Source organism: Panthera tigris, chromosome D3 (genome assembly GCF_018350195.1).
Source record: "Panthera tigris isolate Pti1 chromosome D3, P.tigris_Pti1_mat1.1, whole genome shotgun sequence".
Taxonomy (NCBI): domain Eukaryota; kingdom Metazoa; phylum Chordata; class Mammalia; order Carnivora; family Felidae; genus Panthera; species Panthera tigris.
The window spans coordinates 19,452,281-19,471,766 of NC_056671.1; the positions used below are offsets into that span (position 1 = coordinate 19,452,281).

Sequence of the window (19,486 nt, forward strand, 5' to 3'; positions counted from 1 at the left end):
GTTCGATGCTTAACTGGGTGAGCCACCCAGGCACCCCAATGTTTGTTTTCGAGAGAGAGAATACACATGAGAGTGGCGAGTGGGGGAAGGGCAGAGAGAGGGAGACAGAGGATCCAAAGCAGGCTCCAGGCCGACAGCAGAGAGCCCTATGTGAGCCTCGAACTCACGGAGCCTTGACATCATGACCTGAGCCGAAGTCGGACGTCTAACCAACTGAGCCACCCAGGTGCCCCTCATTAAGCGCAGTGTTTTTAAGGTTCAACCATGTTGTAGCCTGTATTAGTGCTTCACTCCTTTTTAAGGTTGTAAATATTCCATTGTATGGATATACAACATTCTTTTTTTTGTAAGTTTATTTTTATTTTATTTTGAGAGAGAGAGAGTGTGTGCAGGAGGGGCAGAGAGAGAGGGAGAGAGAGAGAATCCCAAGCATGCTCTGCATTGTCAGCACAGAGCCCAATGCAGGGCTGGAACTCATGAACCGTGAGATCATGACCTGAGATGAAACCAAGAATCAGATGCTTAACCACCTGAGCCACCCAGGCGCCCCTGGATTTACCACATTGTGTTTACCCATTCATCTATTGGTGGACATTTGGTAGTGTGAATAATGCTGCTCTGAACATGTGTGCACATGTACTTGTTTGAATCCTTGTTTTCAATTCCTAGGAAGGGGATTTCTGGACCACATGGCAAGTCTACGGTTAACTCTCTAAGGAAGTTCGCGGGTACCTTTTCCGCGGGTACAAAGGCACTTTGTGGGCACAATGGCTTTGCCCATGAGACAGTCTTCGGGCTTCCATCCACCCAGCCCTTGCCAGCTGCCCAGCCTGGGGCTAGGGTCTCCATAGATGTGACTTGCTTCCCCCCTCACAGCCACAGAGAAAAGGGCTCAGAGAGGCACAGTGATCCCTTAGTCACACAGCGATAAGTAGGGGTCACAAGTGCCCAAGTCCCAAATTGGTGTCCTGGACCACTGTGCCATCAGGTGGGATTGTCAGACGTGGTTTTTAGACAGCAAGGCTTTCTGCTGTAACACCTACCCTAAGACCAACTTGAAAATCTGGGCCTTTTCTTGCTCCTTCCCTGTCCTGACTGTACCCTCGTCCTCACTAGCTCTGGGGGCTGGAGGCCAAAGGAGGGCTCCCTTCAAGCAGGATGTGGCCATGTGACCCCCATCTGTCATCTGTCATCCATCATCTGTCATCTGTCAGCCCTTGGGAGCTGCAGGCAAGAACAGAAAACTAGGGCGATCAATACAGCTATTCTTTAGTCTGTTTGCTTGTGCTGTACTGGACAGTGCGTGGCTAGGCACCTCCTCCAGACCGCCAGCCCCAGGCCCAGAGTGGGGAGCAGCGACCTCTGTGGGACTTCCTTGGCCAAGGTTTCCCAATGAGTGAGTGTGTGGGCCTTCCCTCCCAGGCCCCCCTCAACTTAACTCCACCTGCTTTCTGCAGAATCAATTATTGATGAGGCCCCTACAGCTAGGGAGTCCCAGGGGGGTATCCTGGCTGTCATTTCCAGCTTTCACAGAGACAAGATGAGCTTGTTCCTGAAAGCATGGCCTGTGAGATGATCTAGGCTGTGGCTACCAGTGGTCAGAGGCCCAGAGCACCCTCAGGCCAGGGGGTGCCACCCACCTGTGGGGCACAAGGGAGCCCTGGGGCTGCTTTGTTTCCCAGACCACCCACCGTGTGTTCCTGAACAGAGTAGGGAGTAAACAGAGCGAAGGGCCTGTAGACAGCAGGCTGGGGTGCAGGCTCAGACAGGTGGCTGGCTGGTGGTCCTGAATGCTGGGGAGGCGTCTGGATGTGGGGGTGGAGGCCAGGAAGGATCTGGGCTGCCTGGAAAGAGGCGGAGGTGGTGTGACAGCCACATTTCCCGTCTGCCGATCAACTTCCCTCAGGGGAAGGCCCGACATATGGGAGGTGACATTGGGAGCCACAGCAGATGGCAGAGGAGCCCAGGAGCTGCTGGGAGGGGGTCTCATATCAGGGCAGCGCCTGAAGTCCTGGGCTTCTTGGGCAACGGTGTACCCAGGCCACCCCCCCCCCCCCAGTCTTCAGGAGCCCTTTCTCCCCCAGAAGAGGAGGGTCCTCCCTAAGCTGCATGCTGCTTCTTCTGAAAGCTCCCTCCACCCCATGCCTTCTCTCGGTCCCTGCCCTGGGCTTCCTTGGTCGCCGTATCCCCCCTGTAGACTCTGAACTCCTTGTGAACCTGGTCCTTTCCCAGGTACGTTAATTCTCATCCGTGCGAATGTATGAACGTAAGTGACCCTCTGTCCATGTCTGTGTCCCAGTTACCTAGATCTTAGGTAACCTGAGGTCTCCCTGCTTAGGATGCCCTGGGTCTCTCTGGAGAATGAGGTTCATTTGGGGGTGGCTCCCATCTCACCTCTCAGCTGAAGTGAGAGTTGAATGGATCTTCAGTCTTTCCCCACCCACTCTAGTGGCCCAAAGCAGGGCTAGGGGAAGAGAGAGGCCAGCAGGTGCCCAGGACACAAGATTAGGGAGGTTGGGAGCAAGTGCCCCACTCTGAGTCACTGGGGAGTCTTTGTCACGTCACATGGCTGCAGGGCCTGGGGGAAGGCTGACCCAAACTGTGGAGGCTCAGGGAGCAGGGGGTGACAGAGGAAGGGATTGGTTAGCTCATTTCCTGGCTCTGCTGGGGACCCTGAGGAGGGCTGGGTGCAGTTGAGGACATGCGAATAAACCCCTTTTAGGGGTCACAACCCTGGGCAACAGGGCACTGGGACCACCTGACTGGGGGACCCATGTAAGGGACACAGCATCCCAAAGCTGAGGCTGCTTGGCAGGGAAACGGGGCTGAGGGACAAGCCATTTCTGAACCACTTGTGTTGTCCTGTTTCTGCCCCAGAAATTACAGCCAAGTCTTGAGGTGTTTGAAGAGAATGTCTTTGTCAGCTTGTCAAGTGATTCTGACAGAGGAGACTCTGAATCAACCGGTGGGAAACAACCAAGCACACAGTGGACAGCATGGGGAAAGTTTAATAAAGGGCCACGTACAGAGAGTGGGCACACACAACATACTGTGGTTGGTTCTAGCTCAGGAGCTAGCAACAGGACACCTTTATTGTCACCCCCCAACCCTGGGGCCTGAAGGGGTGAGGGGAGGGAGCCAATGGAGAGCGCCAGCCCACTGTGACCGGGCTCCTTCGTCCCGTGACACTTTCTGTTGTGTGCCACAGCCCTGGTCCTAATGTGACCTGCCTGCCCCCCAAGATTGTGTCTAGTGGACCAAGCTGGGGACCCACACCACAGAAGGGCCAGCAAGTCCTCTTTGGGAATCCTGAGTGTGTGAAGCTACATCTATAAGATGGTCACTGAAGCACCTTCGGTAAAAGCTAAAACATGGACACAAACCAAATGTCTCCCTCAGGGGACAGGGCACTTGGGACTCTGGTCCATCACGGGAAGGAAAATGGCAGCTGCTAAAGAACAAGTAGGTTCGGTGTGTGGAGAGGGCTCCTGCAGGTTGACAAGAATGCAGGCTGCCAGGCAGCATGTGTGGTGGAAGCTCATTCTGGTTAAACAAACAAGCCCACAACCATGGTTGTGCTGCCCAGGAATAGTCTGGGAGGATTCCCACAGCCATTAACAATGCTTACTTCCAGGGACAGGAGGGGGACTTTTAGTCTATATACAAAGCTTTGTAGTGTCTTGTTTTGGCTTATCACAAGTGTGTACATAATTCCTTTGTGTGATTTATATAAAGAAGTATTTTATAGCTATAAAAAAAAGACAGCTAAAATGTGAAGGGAGAATGAACAGAAAAAAGATGCCAGGTTCTTCCCCAACCAGCATTTGGCAGTTGCTATCAGCCGATGAACGCCACTGGGCACTTGCAGTGTGCCAGGCACTGTATGGGGTACTGTTCGGGGCACTGACCAGAACAGCTGTTTGCAAAATGCTCACCTGAGAAGCAGGTGGGAAGTGCCCAGATGTGCCCACCTGCTTGTGGCACGGGGTGGGCAGGGATGAGCAGGCACCCACCCAGGGCCGCGGAGTGTGGGGTGTGTGGGGGTAGTCAATAGCTCCCACAGAAGAGTAAGATGAGGGTATAGAGAGAGCGGGCACTCTGGGAAGGAGCTGGGGAAGGGGTGCCTGGGTTGTTCCTTCTGGTTCTGGATGTGCAGGACAGGGTGGTGTAGGTGAGGAGCCTGCTAGACTCTGGAGGGCCTCTGATATCCTCGAAAGATATGTGGATGCCACCACAAAGGTCCTGAGAGGCACACACCCAGCATTTTCTTGTTTTCCAGGCCCTTCCTGTGTAGGCCGGAGGGAGAGAGGGATGGCAGGGCAACCGTGGACACCAGCTCAGCAGTGTCTGGGTGACCATTGCTGGTAACAGCAGGGCAGTGCCATGCACATTGGATGTAGTAGGAATTTACCTCAGGGGCAGCTGGGAAGCCTTCTTCCCATAGCACAGCTAGGGAAACTCATTGTCCAGGTGGGCCAGAGGGGCATGAATAGCCTATTCTGCACATTCTCACCCACTGACCAATAGGACAGGATCCCAGGGATCAAAGGTGAGCCAAAGATGACCCCTTGGCCAAAAGGGGCCTGAGAGACCATCTTGTCCATCCTCCTCCAGAGGGGCAAGGCTGCTGAGGGATCCCATAAGTCTGTGGCAGAGGGACAGTGGACGATGAAGCCTGGGGCTCTGAGGCCCAGAACTTCAAGTCCTGTTGAGAACAGAAAAGTCCCAAGCAGGGATGACAGGTGGATTTTCCCTCATATGCTGACTTTGACAAGTCCTGCTTGCCTGGACCACTTAGATGAGAAGGATTCTGAGGCCAACCCAGGAAAGCTGGGAGAGTGCCTACATGGGCAGCTGATGTGTGCCGAGGGTAAGAGATAGTGGGGCACAAGTGTCTCATATCTGTAGTCCTGAGGCCTCTCAAGGCCAGGTGAATCTATAGGAGGGACTGGCCTTCCAGATGATCACCACAGTATACCCACAGCTGGGCAGTGAGAGGCTCCTGGGCAGCCAGAGCAGGTCTTTCCTGGCTCCTGACCTGCTAACGACAAGTGGCTGAGCTCTGGGGCTCAGCATGGTGCGTGGGCAGACACGGATGGCTTCCTATCACCCCTCCACGGTCATGGAAGGCACTGTCCATGCATGTGCAGGGAGTAGAGGCTTCGGATGCAGGCCCCAGCTAACAGCAACCCAGGCTGGAGGATGTCTTGCTCTCCTGGGTCTCGGGTGGACTCCCCTCCATTCCTGTAAGGTTGGAAAAAGTCACATGGCCTCAACTAAGCACCTGTAGCTGACACTGGGCAGCCTCCCTCCCCTGCCACTGGTACCCTCTGGTGACTCCACTGGTCCCAGCTGAGCTTGACCTCCTGGGCCTCTCAATCAAGGCCCTGATTACCTGGCACAGGCTGAGAGGCCTAGGATGTATTCTAGGTGGCGGAACAGCATGGGCAGAGACACAGACTAGAAGAGCCAAAGCCCGGACACATCCATGCAGCCAGGGATGCCCAGCCTGGCTCATGAGGAAGCTGCTGGAAGGGCAAGGAGAGCCAGGGAGGGAGTCTGAGCTGGCAGGCAGGGTCAGGGAGGCTGTGGGCCTGAGGTCCGAGTAATGGCAAAAAGGATAGCCCAGAGAGGACAGCACAGGGGGACGAGTTAAGGGAATGGGCTCTTGGGACAGGGGGATGGTGGACATAGATTTTAGGCTGCAAGCCTGCTCCCCAGTCCCCACCCTGCTGTCTGTACGCACGGATGAGGTCTCCGTCGCCGACCTGGAGCTGGGCACTGCTCCTCCTCTCCAAGTCCTGCAGAACCGACTGCTCGAATGCCAGGGCAGCTACACGGCTGAAGAACGCCTTCACATTCTCCCCTGTGGGCCCAAGAGACAGCCCTGACCCTGTCACCTCTCCCCTCACCCACAGACGAATTTGTGAGCCAACAGGTGTGGGAGCCAGGGTAGCCCGCCTGTGGGGCTTCCTGAGGCGGCACAGTGCAAAGGATGGGGCGGGCTGGCCCGGCCTCCCACCTCAGGGGGCTCTGGGGCCCCCTGCCCTGGCAGCTCCCTCAAATCTGAGGCTTGGTTTCCGAGCATCTACTCTTCCAATTATTCGCCACTGAACATCTCCTGTGGGCCAGGCACTGGGATGTGTGGAGATCAGAGGGTGTCTGCTCTCTTGTCACTTTTGAGCACCTATCCAGTGAGCAGTTGTGAAGATTAATGTTCTGTCAACTTCCACATGGAGACTTTGTGTATCCTCCTCCAGGTGGAGGAGAGCACCCACCTGGGCACAGGGCTAGATTCCAACTCCTGACATGCACATGACCCTTGTGCAGCTAACAACCTATACAACTGCTCAGGGCAATCCTGCTTGGTCCATAGGAGAATTCTCAACGAATGTGCTGTTACTCTAAGAGGGTGGGTTCTCATAGGCACAGTGGATGTTGTCAGGAAGGGGCAGAGGGAACTGGGCATGGCCATTGCCACACTCTTATCTGTGTCAGGCTGGAAGTTGTGCTTCCACCCGTGGTGCCTATCCCACCATTACCTCACCAAGTCCCTGGCCAGATGTTTACCGCAGCCCCTCACCCAGGGCAAGGACTACAAGGCATAATGCCTGAGTCCCCAGAGCCACTGGGGCCTTCTATGAGCTATGCAATAACTGCATGTTATTTCATTTCATCCCTGGCAACAACCTGTGTTTTTAAAGTGTGTCCTTTGCTTCTCTGCATTTTCTAACTTTTCCACCATGAATACACATGGCTTTTATAATTTAAGACATGTTTTTTTTTTAATATATGAAATTTATTGTCAAATTGGTTTCCATAAAAGACAACATGTTTTTACAGTAAAAACAAGATGAGATAGAAAGCATCACCCATTTCTCAGATGAGGACACTGAGGCTGAGAGATGTTAAGCATCTTGCCAGGGCTGAAGTAAACAGTGGCTCATGGGTGAAGGTGGCACAGGGACCGAGGGCTCACTGTGGCTGGGGCCCAGTGTGGCTGGAGGACAGATGGGTGGGATGTGGATGAGGGCCAGGGGGCCATGAGCAGTGTTGCAGTGTCTTTCACGATGACACCCGGGGAAGGGGTGGGAGCCCCCAGTTACTGGACCCTTCTATGTGCCAGGAGGTACCTCTTACCTGGCTACCTCAGGTGGGGGGTGGGCAGAATGGTACAGTGGTTACAGGTGAGGGCTATATTCCAATCCCAGCCCTGCCACTTCCTCCCTATGACCCTGGACATGACCCACAGGGATAAAATGGATCTGACTCAAGGAGGGAGGGGGTTGCATTACAGAACACAAGCATAGGGCCAGGTGTCGCTATTCCTGTTGCCCATGGGGGAGGGCTCCTAGTCTGCCTTTAGGGATGGGAGACTCCTCTCAAGCAATGGAAGGCCCTGCATCGTCACCAGCACAGCTGGCTGTGACTCAAGCATTCCACAGAGACACAGAAGGAAGCTCTGCATGCACTGTGGCAACTCACCTGTCTTAGCTGACACCGACCAGTACTCCGCCCGCATCTCGCTGGCCAGGCGCACAGCCTCCATTTCTGCCTGCTCACATGCAGCCCCTGACTGGGAGAAGCAGCCCTCCTGACCCAGCTTTCCAGGCCCTCCCTGTGGGGAGGCACTTCCTACTGGGCCTCCTCCCTCCCCATGTCACCCTGGGATGGTCAGCCTCAGTGCACAGGTGGGGGTACACATCCCCAGGGGTGAGACCCCAGTGATCCCTCAGACAAGACAAAACAGGAACAGGGAACTCAGGTGCCCCTAACTTTCAGCTCCCGGCCTCCAAATCCCCATCTAGGCATGTCAGCACCACCCTCCATTCTCCAAGCTTAGGCTGAAAGTGCATGCATTTTCCCGGGCGCCATCCTAAGCCTCTAGCTCTGGCATGCTCACCAGAAGGTCCTTCTTGGTTCCCACGAGGAACACGAAGCAGGAGCCTGGCTCGTTCTCCCTTAGCGCATCCTCCAGCCACTGCCTGGAATGCACAGAAGGAAGACAGGCTGAGGAGGGCATCCGTCTCCCTAGAGACGTCTGAAGAAGACCAGGGAATGGAGGGTGCAGACCTGGGTCCACCCGAGAGCTAGGAGCATTGAGCCTCCAGTTGCAGGGAGGGCACCTAGACCCAGCTGGCTGAGTGGGGCGCTGGTCCTGCCACCAGCTGGACTGAAGGTGGGTGGGGATGCAAAAGCACTTGTCAGGGGAGGTGAAGACCCTACCCTGGCAGCGCCCTCACCCTGTGTCAGCTTGGGTGAGTGCTGTCCTTTCATCAACTTAAACAATCACCCCAGCCTCCCTCACCGGGTTTGGGAGAAGCTGGATATGAATGCCCCAAGCCCAAGTGAGGTGAAAGGACTTTGGTCAATTCCCAATTCCCAGCAGAAGCAGATGGCCTCCCAGAATTGGTCATGTTACCAGGTCTCCTGACTGATCTCTACCCAAGACAGCAAATACTATCCCTTCAGACAGGACTGGATATACGTCATTTGTAGGACCCAGGGCAAAGTGAAAATGTGAGGCCCCTCCTCCAGCAATTATTAAAGCTTTCAAGATGGTGACAGCAGAGCATTAAAGCAAATGCAGGCTCAGGGCGCCTGGTGGGGCTCAGTCAATTAGACGTCCGACTTCAGCTCAGGTCATGCTTTCATGGTTTGTGAGTTCGAGCCCGCATCAGGCTCCCTGCTGTCAGTGCAGAGCCCACTCCAGAAACTCTGTCTCCCTCTCTCTCTGCCCTTCCTCCATGCACACTCTCAAAATAAATAAGCATTAAAAAAAAAAAAAAAGAAAAGCAAAGGCAGGACCTTGTGAGTGCTGGCCCCAGTATGACTGGGCTGCCCGTGTATCCTGAACTGGCCCTGCCTTCAGCAGATGGATGCAAATTTTAAAGGATAATTTGGCAAGTGTGGACAGTAACTGTGGGCAGTCAGTTCTGACAAGTGAGCCTGGTCATGTGCACCCACCAATGGGGGCCCAGCTCGTGGGTGTTCCCAAACCCAAGAGGACCACAGGGGCCACAGAGTCCCAGACTTGCCTGGTGTGCTCCAGAGTCTGCACATCAGTGAGGTCAAAGGCTGTGATGATCACTGTACACACAGGGAGAAGCCAAGAGCAGGTCAGCAACAGGTGAGGCCAACATGGTGCGACCAGGAAGGGCTCCCCTCATGCAGCTCCCTGCTCCCCAGGAGAAACCCAGAGAGGAGCCTGGCTCCCACACAACTGCCAGAGTGGTCCCCCAGGCAGTCGGCTCTGGTCCCACTGTGGGGGCTGGGGAAGAGATACTCCATAGCTGCCCCTTGGGACCTACCTACCCACCACCCTTTCCAACCCATATCCAGAGGTCCAGCCCCAGGGGTTATCCAGGGAGGCAAGATAAGCTCATGGGCTCCTGTGTTCAAACTTCTCTTCTGCCACTTACAGCTGAGGGAGCTCAGATGAGGGTTTTAACTGCTGAGAGCCTCAGTTTCCCCATCTGTGAAGTGGTGAGAATGATATCTCAGGCTCTCAGGGTTGCCATGAGGATTAAGCAAGAACAGCTATTTTACAAGCTCTTGATCTAGGGCCTGATGCAGGGATTTTGACCAATGGCAGCTATGGCTATGAGGACAATTAGCAACAACCAGCTTTAGGAAAACAATTTCTGAGGAGCAAGGTAGACAGAAAATTGGGAGATGCAGCCGCTGCCCCCTAGGTGCCTCTCCTCAATGGCTCCGCCCTGGACCCGTTTTGTCCAGGGTGTCCAGGAGCCCGTTGGGAGTCCTGAGGGAAGCCCCATGTGAAGGACATTCCAGAGTGGCCCTGGGGAAGTGAGCGGGGCTGGGCAGAACCTTCCTCTGCACCTTGGCTGAAGGTTGTAGGAGGCCGCCTGAGGCAGAAAAGAATGGAAATGAAGGAGGACACTGAGGACCTTGATGGGGGTGGGCCAGGGTGCAGTTCCCAGGGGTGTCCCGGTGCCTCACACCTCATCCTCAGGACGTGTCATGCCCCTGAGAAGACGTGCCAGTGCAGGAACTCCAACCCACAGCCAAAGTGCTTATGGTTTGTTTCCTGTTTTTGCTTTTCTCAAATCTCAAATGGAAACTTGTAATTTTTTACACCAGTACTGAGTAGACATAACTGTGCCTCAAAACTTGAGCCTGGTTCTGGAGCCTGTGAGCGGTTCTCATGTCTCCCATTGAAACCCCTTCTTCCTGGGAAGCTGGGGTTGGACTGGGGAGCTTATGCTGCTGCCTACTGCCTGGGAGGCCTGCCCAGTGCCCGGGCCACCCCCACTACCCCCCATCCGCAGGTGCAGTCCTGTGGCCCTGCCACTCCTCCCCTCCAGCCTAGCCTCCCTGCACCTCCTCCAGGAGTCGACTATGCTCTTCTTTTCTTTTTAGGGGGTTTCTAGACATGCATCTCCCTCTCTGAGCATCCTTCTGAGCTGAAACTGTGGCTGAGACTCACAGGGAGCAGCCACCAGCACAGGGTCCCTGAAGGATGTGACTGCGGAGGCCAACCACCGGCCGGGTTGGCTGGAAGGCAGTTTCTTCATCCCAGAGGACTGGCCAGGAATTTTCTCAGTGGTCCTCGGAGGACAGATTTGGTGTCTGCGTGGAGGACCTGGACTTCTGTTATAAGCCCAGTGGGAGCCTCCTGCTGTATGTGGTTGAGGGCCCCACCATTGCCATCACCCAGATGCTCACCCTGGGCACCCCGGTAGTAGGCAGATGCAATGCACTTGAACTTCTCCTGCCCTGCTGTGTCCCAGCTGTGTGGTGGCAAAGACAGAAAGGGAAACAGAGAGGTGGCAGATTAAGCAATTGCAGTGGTCTGAGCCAGCAGGCTAGTGGGGCTGTGGGTGGGCAGGCCTGAGGGCCCGTCCCAGCTACCAGCCAGTAGTCCCCGCCCACCAATTCCTCATGATCTCTTCCTAAGGTGCCCCATGGGGGAGCTTCCTGGCTGGATTCACCATGCCAGTGGAGGAGGGGGCATGGCCCAAGTAGTTCTACTGCCTGGATAAATGGAGTTGTAGCTTAGTCCCTTTGGACCATGCCATTAAAAAAGAGAGTATGTTCCCTGATATGCTTGCTCTGAAGATGTGGAAATCCACCTGCAGGGGAGGCCCTGTGAATGGGAATGGGGCTCCAGGCTAGGCTGCCAGCTATGGATCTGCCCTTGCTCATGTGTGGCTGGGCCATGGCTTCAACATTCTGTACTGCAGCAGAGGGGATGTTCAGGTTCTGGGTGGGGGGGTGGGAGTATATAACAGGGACATGGTTTGCATCTCCTGGGTGACTCTGAGCTCTGGCTCTCTGGAGGGGCACAGCCCTGACTTTATGGAAAAGAATGCCACAATCGATTAATGATGTCTGCCATGAGCACACTATAGGAGAGAGGGACACCCATGCTGAGATCTACTTGCTCTTGTTTAGAAACAGGCAGGTGATCAATATGCAGGCCTAAGCCTGAAAATCCATTCCCTTTTAAAAATAATAGATCGGGGTGCCTGGGTGGCTCAGTTGGTTGAGCATCCGACTTCAGCTCGGGTCATGATCTCACAGTTCGTGGGTTCAAGCCCTGCACTAGGCTCTGTGCTGACAGCTCAGAGCCTGAAGCCTGCTTCGGATTCTGTGTGTGTGTGTCCCTGTCTGCCCCTCTCCTGCTCATGCTCTGTCTCACTCTGTCTCTCAAAAATAAATAAATGTTAAAAAAATAAAATAAATAAATAGATCAGAATTTAACTCTTCAGCAAATGGAAAAGTAGAGAAGCCATGAATAAGACCTCAAAAGCCTGAAATGTTTTCATGTGATTCAGCATGACGCAGAACATTTTGACTCTATTCTTTCATTAATTCATTCATATTGTCTTTCATTTCTGAAGATGACTCTGGATGGGAAGCTGGAGGGTGGCCTGGAGGTGGGGCCAGATGGATAGCTAGCAGTGGCCTCAATGTAGGACAATAAGAAGCCAAGCCAGGACAGTATCTGTTCTAGTTAGATGTGGCCAGTGGCCACAACGGGGAGCCCAGCACAGGCCATTCTCTGCACGGCTCCACCTAGGCTGCCCCATCAGCTCTGTGCTCCTCAGCTCTCCTGGCTCCGGAGCCCCTTGATCCCACAGTCCTGCATTTTCACAGCCTCTTCTGCTCTGGTCTGGCCCTGTACTCTCCCTTGTGCAAGATTCAGCAGTGCCACCTGTATCACTAGGACTGCACTGGGGCTGTCCTCAGGGAAGCAGACATTATCATGACAGAGTTAGGAGCTGAGGTCTATGAGAGGGTGACCTCCATCTTGATGACTATAGATTCCCCGGCTAAGCCCAAGCAGGGCATAGAGGATGGAGAAATGAAACCAGAGGAGCAGGGGTGAACCCCAGGGAGAGAGAAAAGAGAAGGGGACCAGGACAGAGGCAGTAGGCAAGAGGAGGTATAGGAGCAGCTGGGCAGAGAGCATAGAATGTGCCATGCAGGGCAGCTTGGAAGCGGGGAGGAAGCCACACAGGAGAGGGTAGGGCTGGTGACACAGAGAGGCCTGCAGTATCCTCCAGGTGCCAGAGGAGAAGGAAGGTAAGGTCCAGAGCTCTAGTGGGAAAGTGTGAGGCTGGGGAAAAGACTCTGGGCTGTTCTGAGGGAAACTGGAGGGAGAGGCTGAAGCCAGTGGGTCACTGAGAGGCAGAGACATGGGGTCTGGCAGGGAAGCAGACAGACACAGGGAGATGGAGCAGAGCGAGGGCAGGGGGTGGGGGTGGGGGTGGTACATCAGGCCTGAGGAAGGCACATGGACTAGGTGCCTTTTGGCTCCATTTTCCAGATGAGAACAGATGCTCACAGGCCTGAGGTGACTGGGATCACCAGGGGCCAGGCAGACCTGGACCCGGAGCCAGAACCTGAGGGGTGGGCATTAAGAGAGAATGAGGGTGAGTAGGCTCATTGGTCTGTGAGGCCTTTCCCAGGTCTGATGACCAATGTGAGACACCCATGGGGACTGAGGGAGTATACAGGGCCTCGGGGAACTGGAGAAGTCCAGTTTCACATAACTGTTCCTGTTTGTCCAGACAGGTCCTCACTGGGCACCACAGGGCACAGTCAACAAGGAGCTTACCAAGGCTTTCCCCAAGGGTCTCCTCCGCAAAGCCCACCCATGAGCCACACAGGAAATGCTGTGACATGATGGCGACTTACATTTGGAGGCTATAGGGAATCCCAGCAATCTCAAAGCGCTCGATTTCAAAGTCTACCCCGATGGTGGCCTTGTAGTCACGGTCAAAAACATTCTTGCAAAACCTGCGGGAGTTGAGGGAGTCATCAGAGAGGCTGTGTGTGGAAGCTTTGCTCACGACAGCCAAAGTCTGCAGGCAATGAAAAATTCACCCTGTAGGGAATATAAGGAGATGATGGTTCACAGGGATAGACCCTAGATGGAATGAGCTGCCAACAAGAGCTTTGTGGGGGTGGAGCAGCAGCCTGGAAGGCAAACACTGCAGGTCAGGGCCAATGAGGTATGAGCCCGTGGTCCCAGGGTATGGTGTCATGAATGCCAGGCTCCTGGGATGCTGCGCCCTCCTCCTGACCTGCCACTCCCTGGTTCCCTGTACCCCCTCTGGAGACATGGTTCCCATCAGCCAAGCAGTTTGGACTACGACAAAGTTATATGGGCCTCCCAGGCAAAAGTGTGACAACCGGTGCTGGGAGGTGTGGCGGCAGGCATACCTGTGGATGAGGCTGGTCTTGCCCACGTAGAGATCGCCAACGACAACCACCTTGGAGAGTCTGAGCCTGTGAGGGATATGGGTGTGTTGCTCTCAAGCTTGGCCACAGAGCATCTTCACACATATGGGCCCTTCCTTCCCTGAGCTCCCCACTCATGAACCACCCCTCAATCCTTGACAGGGGACAGGCCACCTGCTGAGACACTCTGGGATGTCTAGCCCCATCCCTGGTATTCAAAGGGGAGGGCAGGAGGGTCTGCATTTGTTCTGGGGACTCTGCCGTTTCTGGGGCCATACCCTTGTGCCACTGGGCCAAGCTCTGTCATGAGGATAAGAATTGGGCATGATGAGAGGCTGAGTCTTGGGCTGACGGGGTGGAGGGAGGAGTCCTAGGTGGTGTGATTTACAAGCTGGGGGTGCAGTAAGGAACCAGGAGCCACTGATGCAGACATAACACCCATGTGCAGGGAATACAGGCATGGGGGAAGAGAGCCCCTGCGTGCTCATACCCCCCCTGGGGCTGCATGGGCTCTTGCTCTTTGCAAGCAGGTGCTCCCTGACCAGGACACCATGGCCACCAACTGCCTTGGAGGTATCTGCAAGGTCCAGGCAGGCCCCAAGAGGTGAGGAGTGGACAGGAGTCGGACCAGGACACGGCACCAGGCTGTGGCTTGAGGCCCACCGGCTCTGAAGTTCTTGGGCTCCCCGGGGACCCTGCTCACTGAGAACAGCCACAGTCTCACCCTGTGTGTGTCCTGCACTCCCTGCGGCAGCATGCCTGGGACTCCTGGTGATACTTTAAGTTTCTGCAGCTCGCGCCACAGGAGCTCAATGGGGAAACATTTGACCAGGCACTCCCTCTGCTGGCAGACTGCGAGAAGGCACTTGTGTCACCTGGTGACCCGGTGTAGTTCCCCTGGTCATGTCCGAGAGTGCAGCAGCTGTGTCTTCTCTGCTCCCAGCTGGCTTCTAGTTCTGGAGCAGGGCGGCCCTGACTCCACTTCCCAGATGAAGGAGTAAAGGTACTGCTGAGGTACTGTGGGGGTACCCACTGTGCCTCAGTTTCTGCACGTCCCAGAGCTGTTGTTGAGGGTCAGAGAGGTCATCTGCGTGAAGCACCTTATAAGGTACCAGTACGTCCTAACTGGTGGCCAATGCTCTCAGCCCATGACCATGGCTGCTTTGGCTATTCTGACCTGAGCGCAGCCTCACCTTGTGCCACCTTGGGAGCCTCAGTGCTGGGTGTCCGCTGCCACCTCACTATACCGTGCGACACCTGTGAGCTCAGCGGACTGCCTGAGCAGACTGTGAGCTCCTCAGGAGGAGAGGCAGAAGCAGGCCCTGGTCCCTGTGTGCCAAGAGGAGTAACTGCTAACTCCCTGTGCTGGCAGAGCTGGCTGCTGCCAAGGCAGGAACGAGGCGGTGCCAGGCGCTACAGGAATGAGGTGGTACCAGGTGCTGCCGAGGAGGGAACAGGACAGACACGGCCCATGCCCTCACAGGCTAGGTCTCGTGAGGAATCCAGATAGGCAAACTCGGAATTCTGTGAGCTAAGTCCTTGGGACCCAGAAGCACACAGGAGGGGCACCCCACCCAGCCCAGGCTGGGGAGCAGGGGTGATGGGGGACTCCCCTGACACTAGACTGTGAGCTGAAAGAGTAGGAAAGACATTCCAGACAGAGCAAGCAGACATACACGGAGAGAGACCTCAGGCTGAAAAGTCATGGCGTGACTTACTGAGAAAAGGGAAAGTCGTTCTCTATGGCAGAGGTGGGTCAAGCAAAGCCAGATCAAAATCCCCATCAGCTCCAGGCCTGTACTGGGCTGCACAGGTGTCATCTCTGTGTTTCATTTGTTCGTTCATACATTTATCCATGCATTCATTCCTTCTTGCCACCTCCCCACACATCCTGCACCCCCTGGCATGTGGGGTCACTCACCCGACGGTCCCCGTGTTCCTGCTCTGGCAGGTGCTGCTGACCTGCCCGTGAAAGTGCTCCTTGAGCTGCAGGCAGGCGTCAGGGGTGTACCACTGGAGAAAGACAGACAAACAGGTGGGCACTGTACCCTGTGAAGCCACGGCTCCATCACCAAGCAGGGCAGCGAGGTGGTGACTTGTTTCCCAGCATTCTCTCCCGCCCCAGCCTTGAAGCTCCAGCTTCATTAGCTTTCTCTGATCCCTCTGTCACATCTGTCTTCTATCCCATCAGTGGCCCTGAGGCTCCAGGGTCTTGTGAGTCCTGAGGAGCAACAGCAGAGGCCAGGCCAGACCAAAGGACCCAGGTGGTGACTTGGAGAGCTGGGTCTAGCCTGGGGCAGCTGTGCCTTTGCTGTGGGCATATGGCAGATCTCTGTCCTCTCGGGGCCCCTCAGGGTGAGATAAGGGGTGGGCTATGAGGGCCCTTTTAGCCTCCAAGGTCCTTCCATACTTTCTGCAGATCTTGGGTGCCATTTTTCTTTAAAAATATGCATATGTGCACATGGGAAATGTCCTGGAGGGCTCTTTTCATCTTTCACATTTCTTGGAAGGCAAAACTGGGCTATGGTTTAAGAGTACGATCTCTCTTAAACAGGAAGAGGAGGACCTGTGTCCACTCTTAGCTGCTGTGTGATCCCAGACAGCTGTCTAATGTCTCTGAACTTTAATTTCCCCATCTGTTAAGACTTCAGAAGCCTGGAGGCATAGAATGAAATCATGTTGTAAAGCCATCAGGGCAGACCCAGCCTGGCACATATTAAGTGCTCAGCAAATGTTCACAGCTATTAAGAGGTCATGACACATGTTGAGTGCACTTTTGTTTTATAATTGGAAAAGACGATATTAAACAAGCTGAAGGTGACTATTATGTTTTACTCTCAGATTGGCGGAGGCTAAGGATAGAACATGGTAAGGACACGGGGAGAAGGGCATCGTTGGAAGCTGTTGGTGTTCTCTGCTATGATATGGTAGTAGTCCCCCGGGCCGCCCTCTGTGTCCTTCAGAGGGGCACTGCTTGGACCCACAGCTCCCCTATGGCAAGAGCTCCACCTCCTCCCTTAGCCCTAGTATTTCTTCTGCGTTCCCAGGCACTGAGATGGGCTCTTCCCTGGCCCATGTGCCCCCACAGCTCCATGTGGGACAGAGGAAGCAGGGACAGTGGAAGGAGCTTTACAAAAGGGTAAGTCACAACATCTCAGTAGGCCCGTTTCCTCATCAGTAAAGTGGGGATACTCATAACAGCAGCTCTTCATATGGTCGTTGAAGGATCAAAGGGGTAATGCAGGTGAACAGCTTAGCCCCGTGGCCCACATTCATGTGGAACAGTGTCAGCTACTTTAGGAGAAAGCTGGCTGCTTTTTCTTGTCGACTTCCATGTCGGCTTCAAAACAGGGGCCAGCCTGGCCAAAGTGGTCATTAGAGGAATCCCACCATTTTGGATGCACTGAAGAAATGTAATAAGGAAGACTGGGCAGGAAGCGTGGGCTGATTTTGGATACAGGGAAACTGAGGCACAGAGTAACAGGAGTTACTGACCATGTATTTCTCAGGTGTGAAATGGTGTGGCCCTGGGATACAAGATGAAATGCCACAGATGGGAGTGGGGAGAATATTACCCTCTGTGAAAACACGATGGATGCCCCAGGGTAGGGGAAGGTTGGAGCTCTGGAGTCAGACCCACATCAAGTCCTGGCTCTGCCACACCCAGCTGTGTGATGCCAGGCAGCTCTCCCTACTTCTCTGAACCTTGTTGGTCTTCTCTGTAAACGGGGTCCTTTGTCCCTGAACTGTTTTGTGCCCATCACACTTCCCTTCCTTTTGCCTCATGAAACATCTGTGTCCATCATCCCTGGTTACCACTGTCAAGCTTTCTAGGGAAGCAATTGCCTGGGCTTCTGGTGAGATGGAAAATTCTGGGGGAATTGTCCACAGATCTGAGGCACCACAGCTTTCTCTGTGGGTGTGTAGAGGAAGAAAAGGTGAGAAGATATGGTTGCAGACCCAAGTTACCCAAAGTCCTACAGCCATCTCCTTCCTCCTTAACAGTCTGGGCACAGAACTCAAGAAAAGAGGTCACTCTACAGAGAGGATTTTTCCCTCCATGCCTGTCCCAAGTCACATGGAGGCAACCACTGACAGCAGCATCTCATGTGTCCTTCCAGAGGTATTTTTGGCATGTACAAACACATACATTTGTTTTCTCCCCTCTCCTTTTTTCCACCCATGGAAGTACACTACACACTGTTCCCTTCCTTGCATTTTACTTAATTGACTTTAGCCATTACTGCACATCAGCTCCTGAAGGGAAGGAAGCCTCATTCTTCCTCACGTCTGTTAGGAAGTAGCATTTTGCTGTTGAAGCAGCCCCCTCTGGAGGACATTTACATTGTGTCTGACCTGTTTTACAAATTGCTTCAATGCCTGGCCTTGAATGGCTGGATCAGAAGGCAGGGGCAGCACAAAGGTGGGAAATACTATCTCACTGCCCTCTATAGGGGTTGTACTGATTTGCATCCCCTGATGCAATTAACACTGGATTTTAATACACATGGCAGAGAGCTGTGGGTTTTCAGCAGGAACCAAGCCGAATGGTAAAGAGGGACACCCCCGGATTTGGTTTCAGGAAACTAGAATACTATTTTGATAACAGTAGTAATAATGAGAAAGGCAGAAATACCCACAACGCGGGTAAGGGAGCTCCCATTTACCAAGAGCCAGGCACCCAGTGTGAGAGGAGTTATCCTTATGTATCAGCAGCTGAGAGGTTGAGTGACGTGCCCACAGTCACACAGTTAAATGACAGAGTCAGGATTCACACCCAGGACTGTCTGACAGCAAAGTCTGTGCCTTTAACCTCCATGCCACCCTGTCTCCTGGTGTCACCCTTAACTTGCTGGTCCACTTTGGGAGAGTCAACACCAAATCTCCCTGCTTCTCTAAACTCTGGTAAGTTCCCAGGGTCTGTTAGTGAGGGACTGATCTCCTAGGCTCCTGTGCTTTGTTTCCAGTGATGAATGCAGGTTGGGAAATGTGGATTTGGACATGAAACACACATAAAGGGCTGGCCTAATGACTCTCTACCTTAGGGAAGCTGGTGATGATGCGGTCCCGGCTCACAGGTGGCCCCAAAGGCGTCAGGGAGGACCTCATCCTTCCAGAATGTCCTGTGGACCCAACCAGGGGAGAGTTAGGGAGCTGTGCAAAACCCTGGGGACTCAGCCTCAAGTTTATGTTTAACTTCTCAGCAGCTTTAAACATTGATCCTGGCTTCCTTCTCAGTCAGGGATACTGGCCAGAGGTCATCTCTTTCCATCTGCAGACAGTATGGTTGGGGTGGGGGTGGAGGGAACCAGGCTTTCCTAGTCCTGCCTGGGAGTCAGGAAGACCTGGGTCTCCTTCTGCCAGGTATCCAACCAGGAGAGGCTGCTCTCTGAACTTATCACTGGGGTGCGAGTGAGGCATTGCACAAACGCTGAGCTGTGCATCATGGCCCAGGTGGAGGAAGTGGAATTGCGGTGGTGAGGGGTGGTCCCTTGCTCCTAGTCTCTAAGGGATTAAGGTTTGGGTGGTGGTGGGGGGCTTAGGTTACAGCCCACAGGCGTTTCCCTGTACCCCCTCACCATGCCCAGCACCTGGCCCCTCAGGCCTATTCAACAGTCCTGCATCTTCTGTCTTCCCCCTTTCCCCACGAGGGTGGCCTTGGCCGAGGCCTTAACCAGGCCTATCGTCCTCCCGGATCTAATCTGACTCTCCTTCAGGACCAACACGGGCCTGGCCCGAGGTGGGCGCTCAGGGAATGAGGCCCCGGGGCTGC

The 19,486-nt window shown here is 54.3% G+C and overlaps 1 protein-coding gene across 1 annotated transcript; it reads right to left on the minus strand.

Moving 5' to 3' along the window:
* Nucleotides 1–5,089: 5,089 nt before the first annotated feature.
* On the minus strand, nt 5,090–19,286 carry RAB36 (RAB36, member RAS oncogene family). Its single transcript, XM_015542135.2, has 10 exons — nt 18,754–19,286; nt 15,635–15,726; nt 13,696–13,761; nt 13,168–13,269; nt 10,690–10,754; nt 9,039–9,090; nt 7,904–7,985; nt 7,486–7,576; nt 5,747–5,866; nt 5,090–5,244 (listed from the first exon to the last, which is right to left on the minus strand). The coding sequence occupies exons 1-10, from the start codon at nt 18,928–18,930 to the stop codon at nt 5,180–5,182; spliced, it is 912 nt and encodes a 303-aa protein (XP_015397621.2). The 5' UTR covers nt 18,931–19,286; the 3' UTR covers nt 5,090–5,179.
* Nucleotides 19,287–19,486: the final 200 nt, after the last annotated feature.

Coding starts and splice junctions, on each gene's coding strand:
- RAB36 (XM_015542135.2), bottom strand. CDS start 18,930: ATGTTTAAAGCTGCTGAGAAGTTAAACATAAACTTGAGGCTGAGTCCC. Junction 13,762..15,634: donor AGGAACACGGGGACCGTCGG/GTGAGTGACCCC, acceptor TATCCCTCACAG/GCTCAGACTCTCCAAGGTGG. Junction 9,091..10,689: donor CTACTACCGGGGTGCCCAGG/GTGAGCATCTGG, acceptor CTGTGTGTACAG/TGATCATCACAGCCTTTGAC.